The sequence below is a fragment of the Theobroma umbraticum genome, unplaced genomic scaffold, assembly GCF_002168275.2.
Source record: "Theobroma umbraticum cultivar Fairchild unplaced genomic scaffold, ASM216827v3 scaffold_55.0, whole genome shotgun sequence".
NCBI classification, from domain to species: domain Eukaryota; kingdom Viridiplantae; phylum Streptophyta; class Magnoliopsida; order Malvales; family Malvaceae; genus Theobroma; species Theobroma umbraticum.
In genome coordinates, this window is record NW_018397270.1 from 3,325,574 (window position 1) to 3,331,850 (window position 6,277).

General features: G+C 31.6%; 1 protein-coding gene across 1 annotated transcript; it reads right to left on the reverse strand.

The window, feature by feature from the left end:
* Positions 1–2,055: 2,055 nt before the first annotated feature.
* LOC110426413 (metalloendoproteinase 1-like) lies at positions 2,056–2,445 on the reverse strand. The gene has a single exon (XM_021441623.1). The coding sequence runs from the start codon at positions 2,443–2,445 to the stop codon at positions 2,056–2,058; it is 390 nt and encodes a 129-aa protein (XP_021297298.1).
* Between the last annotated feature and the right edge of the window lie 3,832 nt (positions 2,446–6,277).

A 6,277-nucleotide genomic window follows, 5' to 3' on the forward strand; every position in this document is an offset into this window, starting at 1 on the left:
TTTGATGCATGTAAGATTAACTTATTTGGCTGCTTGCTATGGTTTGAAGTGTATCAATTACATATTGTGCTTTTTGTGTTTTTCAAGGTCAATATCCATTTGTGTTAATAATAATTTTTTTTTCAAAATTGTTAGTACATTGTAATGAGGATACAAGATATTAGCAGATGGAAATTAGATAGCATGGAATATGTTATGTGCTATAGAACATGTCATGAATAAATTTTTAAATACACACAAAAAAAATTTGACTTGGGTCTATGCTACTTTTGAATTTTGTGTATCAAGCTATGATACTTTTGAATTTTGCCTATCAAGCATGAGAGAAATAATGAAAACAAAGTATGAAATTATTTGGATCATATATTAATATATATTGAAGTTGTTGAGATTAAAAAGTCTTCAAATTCAAGATCACTTATACTCGAGTATTTGTCTCATTGTTGGGTGCATGCTTCTCTACTTAAATAGTAAGGTTCGAATTTCCCTTCTTAATTATAAAAAAAAAATTACTATTCAAAAAAAATTATAAAAAAAAATCACTTACATTAATAAATATTTAAATTCAGACAAAATTATCATCTTAAAATTGTGGGGTCATAAAAGTAATTGCCTTATATAGTTAGTTGGCTGTAATTGTATTTCTTACAAGGAAACCTAGGATTTACTCACCATGAATGATTGTCTTACTCTTTTTGAACAACTAGGCAAAATAGTAGCTATATAAGAGAGCAAATTATTGTATCTAAACGTAACAAAAGAAAACATGTCGAAATCCACTTGCCCACCTTACCCACCTTGTGCTACCACTGACCTTGCTTGCTGCAAACTTTGTCTTACTCTGTTTTTTATTTTTTATTTTTTGATAAATCAAATAATTTTTATGTGTGAATGATCACTTGATCGACATGGCTGGGTTAACAGACAAATCCCACTGCTTTTCTTTGAGTCTCCTTGTATTTGAAAGGAAAATAGCAAAGATAAATGATGCGGTGCCATACATTTTTTTTTGTTTTTTTGTTGCAGGACAAGTAGCTAAATCAATAATTGAAAGGACATTCCTAGGTGAAAAATTTAATTAGCATTTCACCTAGGTGAGGAATTTAATTAGTGTTTCATTAAAGCCTTGGAATAATTTTAATTTTATGTTTCAATACTCCCTTAACTCAAATAATTAATTTAAATTTTATCATTAAAAAATTATATAGTATGTCTATTTATATATACATGGTTAACTAATTAATAGAAAATTAAAAATCAATATGGTAGTTAGAAATTGATTATAAATGAAAATATTATTTGAATTACTCGTAACATGGGATCTTTTTGGAAAGCTAGAGATAAGCTTTCTCTAGAAATTCCCTAAGTGAGAAGAAATTCATTGATTTTATCAGAGAGTTGAGATGGTCTAGGAAAATTTATTTAAGACGAAGATTTCATTCATGTTTCGATAAAAACTAATAATATTAAAAATAATCTAATAAAAAGGGAACAAGGAAAATAAAATATATAAAATCCAAAATAAAAAATTATCATTGTCAAAGGTTAGTATAACCCAATGACGAAGCCTTTTTGAAGGGATAAATGTGTCTTCTCAAATGCTCTCGAGGTGAGGAGGATTTAAAAAACCCCCACTAAAATGTTGGAAGCGTCCAAGAAAAGTCTCCAATATCTAACGATAAAGAAGATAATAAAATATAATAAATGATAAGTAAGGGAATACGAATTTAATTAAGTTTAAGATCGATAATTAAAGCTAAAATAAGTGATTAATTGGTACCGTTCTTTGAATGAGCATCACAGGATGCTAATTCCTTCCCATGTGTAATTATACTCCAAGCTCAATCTTAAATCATGTAGACCAGACTGTATTATTTTAAACAGACCTAATACAAGTTTAGAATCTCATTAAAAGGAATAGGCTTAATTAGGTAGCTAATCACATTTAGACAAAAAAGATTGATAACGACTCCAAACTTTCAAATCAAGGTAGACCTGTTTCCACACCCACACGTAACGACAGTTATATAGAACCTTAATTCCTTCGATATCATCTCAATCGAAACCCTTGGATATTGCAAACTTGATGTATGGGTATATAATTGCATTCAACACCGAGCCGTGCTCCAAACCATGAAAGTGTTCAATTTCATGCAATGCAGCAATCTCCAAGTGAAAGCTGCCTGGGGTAACACTTATAGACCATTGTTCTTCTACATCATAGAGGAATCTCTCATCAGTTGGTGGGAAAGCATGAGCTAAGGTTCCACCAAGGCCTTCGAAAGGGGCTCCATCATTATGATCACAATGTTCGAAGCTAATAGTGATATTAGCATCTCCATAGCTGTCAATCCTCAAAAATCTAAAATGCATATTTGCAACCCATTTTTCAAAAGCTCTTGCCACAAGGTTTATGGCATTGATACGAGTCTTTGGAAGTGTCATTATGTTTGAATTTGGGAACCCGTTTGCCTCAACGTGTAAGTGTGGGAGTCGTCACAAATCTTTCTTGTTATGTATGAATATTAACTACCTATTAAATTTGTTTTTTTTGAAGAAGCCCTAAATTAATTTTAAATTCGCCTAGAGAACAAAACTTGGTCTGCATTTTTTATATTTGGGTTTGAGAGTATGATTACTCACGGTGAAGGATTAACACCTCCTAACACCCATTCAACAAACGATACCAAATATTCAATTGTTATCCTATTTTGGCCTCAATCTTTAATTTTATTCCATACGTAAATTTCTTTAATCCTTATTCATTTTTGCAATTTGTCATTTTTAGTTTTAATTGATAACAAAAGATAATCTCTTTTATTGGGGAAATTTCTTGAGTCCTCTCATCTTTTTGGTAAGATTCGAAAATATCTTCTCACTTAGAGAATTTCCTAAAAAATTTATCTCTTTTCAAACTTTCAAAAAAAATCTTATTATCGAGATTATCATTTGAACTTTATTTCGAATATGAGAATATTTATGATGAGTATGATAGGCAAGGATGATGACTGTTACGAAATTCAATTTATTAAATACGAACTATGATCGTTTATTAACAATATTCCTTAAGTCTTCCCATTTTTTAGTAAAACTCAAGAATGCACTTTCACCTAAAGAATTTTTTGAGAAACTTATCTTTACAAACTTCATGCAAAGATCTCATCCTTAGGACCATTGCTTGCATTTTAATGCATGCATGTCAATGAAATGTAAATTCATAATTAATTATTATAATTAACAACCTTTTATCGAAGTCATCTCTCGAATCCTCCCATTATTCTGGTAAAATTCAAAAATATCCTCTCACTTAGAGAATTCCTCAAGAAGACTTACCCTTACAAGCTTCTCAAAGAAATCTCATTATCGGCATTGATAATTGTGCACAGAATAAGTATTGTATGGTATGATGCACATTACAATTTATTAAATACAAATCAAAGTCTTTTATTGAAAACGTTTTCCAAATCCTTTCATCTTCCTAGTAAAATCTAGAAACGAATCCTCACCTAGAAATTCTCTTAGGCAAGTTTATCCTTACAAACTTCCTAAGAAGGCCTCATCATGGGAGACATTTTTTGTTTTAAAACATATAATAAATCATGATGTAAATTTCGGTTTATTTAATACAAACAACAACCTTTTGTTGAAAGCGTAGCTTGAATCCTCCCATCTTTTTGGTAAAATCTGAAATCACTCTTTCACTTATAGAGTTTCCTAGGAGACTTATCCTTACAAGCCTCCCAAGAATCTTGTCATTAGAGTCATCATTTGTTGCACAACAATATTTACCCAAAAATGCATGACATGAATATTTATGCATGAGTAATAATGAATAATAATGATATGAAATGATTAAAATGGTTATCATTTTATATTTTTATATTATCTTTATGCTTTTATTTTTGTACTATTATTATCACCAATTAACCTTAAAATTATTTCATATCACTTTATATGTATTAACTTAAGTTTAGAAAAAATAAAATATTTCTATGCATATATATTTCTTAAGCTTCACTAAACTATTTTTTATACATATATTTCCTATGATGCATATTTAAGGACATACATATTTTCTCATAAACTAACATATTTTTTATTATTTTTAATCAAAATATATTTATTCTTACCTTACATACTTAACTAAAATTACTAGTAAAATAAATAGAAATGACATAAAAGTAATCAAACAAAAACCAACAAGAAACAAAATGACATGGCCCAAAAAATCTCACCTTAAGCCCAAGTTTTCTGGACTTGGTGAAGCTCAACAAGGCCTAAGTCTGGCCTGTTTCAGCCCTCTCCTCCTCTTCCAAAAATGAAATGCACCTCTGCTGGAAACCAAACCTCTGACCACCCAGCAAAGGGCTTGAGCCTCTTCCGCCATACCTTTGCTTTTCTTCTAATTCTTTTTTTTTTAATTTTGATATCTTAAACGGTGCCGTCGATATCCCAGAAACCGGCCACCATCTCTACCACCAAGCGGACCCACTAACACCGGAAAGATCCTTGCCAGCTGACTTGGATCTCTTCTCCACTATACCTCGGCCTAGAAACCGAAAGATGAACCCTTTACTCGAGCCTAAACGATCCAAACTCTCGAAACTATCGAAACCATCCTAGGCTTCTCTCCCTCAAAACCTCAAGAAATTGTTTATATTTTCATGATTTTGATTATAACTAGTTTATACAGAGTTGGGAGTTGGAAGGGGGCCATTGCTGCGGTTAAGGAAAAGTGGGCCATTGTAGCTTGTGCTTTTCCTTGTCAGAACGCATCAATCCATGGAGGCATCATCATCTTTGATACTGTCTTGGCATCCAAAGCTCTATAGGAATTCAAAAAAAATTGAGCTGGTAAGTTTAGACTCCAAGAGATCTTCGTAACCAAATGGGGTTGACATTTTGTTTTTGAATCTGCTAAACCAGCCTGAAATGCAGAATGAGAACAATGATATTGCATTGTATTTGTATGCCACGATTAAGCTATAGCTTTCGGAATCGGGTGAGAGAGAATGTCACGAGAAAGTATTTTTATCTCACATCGAATAGGAATGAGATATCTTGAACCCGTTCTAAGCGGGTGGGTTGCATACTTTTATAAGCGCGTTTATAGGGAGAGGGTAATGATCCCGTGACAAGTGGTATTAGAGTGGACTGGACCTTGTCTGACTCACGCCAAGCGTTCGGGTTCAGAAGAACTCAGGATAGGTAGGGTGGCCAAGGACAACGAGGGCGTTGCTGGAATCGAATGGGAGAGAGTGTCACGAGGAAAGTGTCTCTATTTCACATCGAGCAGGAACGAGAAATCCTAAGTTCTTTATAAGCGGGTGTGCTGTACACCCCATAAACGTGTTTATGAGTTTATGGGAGAGAAGGTAATGACCCCGTAACATATGCTGTCCTTAATTTTTATAGATACTAGAAGCCAAAAAAAAAGGAAAGATTATAAGCAGAATTCTTTTTATGGGTCTTTGTTTGTAATATGAATTCATTAGCTAGGTCTTTGTTTCTCGATCTTTGTTTTAGTTAGTGAAAAAAATGTGAATTTATTGTTAAAAAAAAAAAAGAAGAGCCTAGCACATGTTAATTTCTCGATAAAGAAACAAGTCACATAATTGATAATTTTGTATTTTAAATCAAAAGACGAAAAACAATGACAGACTGATACATCACATCATGAACTAAAGGTTTGACATATAGTCTAATATTTCATTTTCAATAAATAAATAGCATAAGGAATGTGAATTTATTGAAGGGAAGAAAGCTTAGCAGATGCAACTTTCTCACTAAAAAAAACTTACACAACTGAAAATATTTTATGGAAATTTTTAAAAGTATTTTAGATGAAAAATAATGGCAGTTTTGTACATCAAGTTACTAAAACATTAAGTCTAATATTTCATTATCACGAAATAGCTAGTGTAAAAAATTGAAATTTATTGTGGAAGGAAAAAACGCCTAACGCATGCAAATTTCTCGCTAAATAAAAAAGCTGCACAACTGATAATATTGTATTTTAGACGAACAATTACAACAGCCTCGTACATCACATTATAAACAAAAGATTGGCATTTAGTCTAGTATTTTATTTTCAAGAAATAGCTAGGGTAAAGAGTGTGAATTTATTGCACTACCAAAAATTAGCTTTTTCCGACAAAAAATTTCATCAAAAAAAATTAAAATTCCATTAGAAATATTTTCTTTCCACAGATTTTCAACGTAAAAATTCATTAAAAATTTTATCGATAAAAGGCTCGTAAGAAATACTTTCTACTGA

What these genes read in the sequence shown, in the direction of transcription:
- LOC110426413 (XM_021441623.1), bottom strand. Translation starts at nt 2,445, where the DNA reads ATGACACTTCCAAAGACTCGTATCAATGCCATAAACCTTGTGGCAAGA.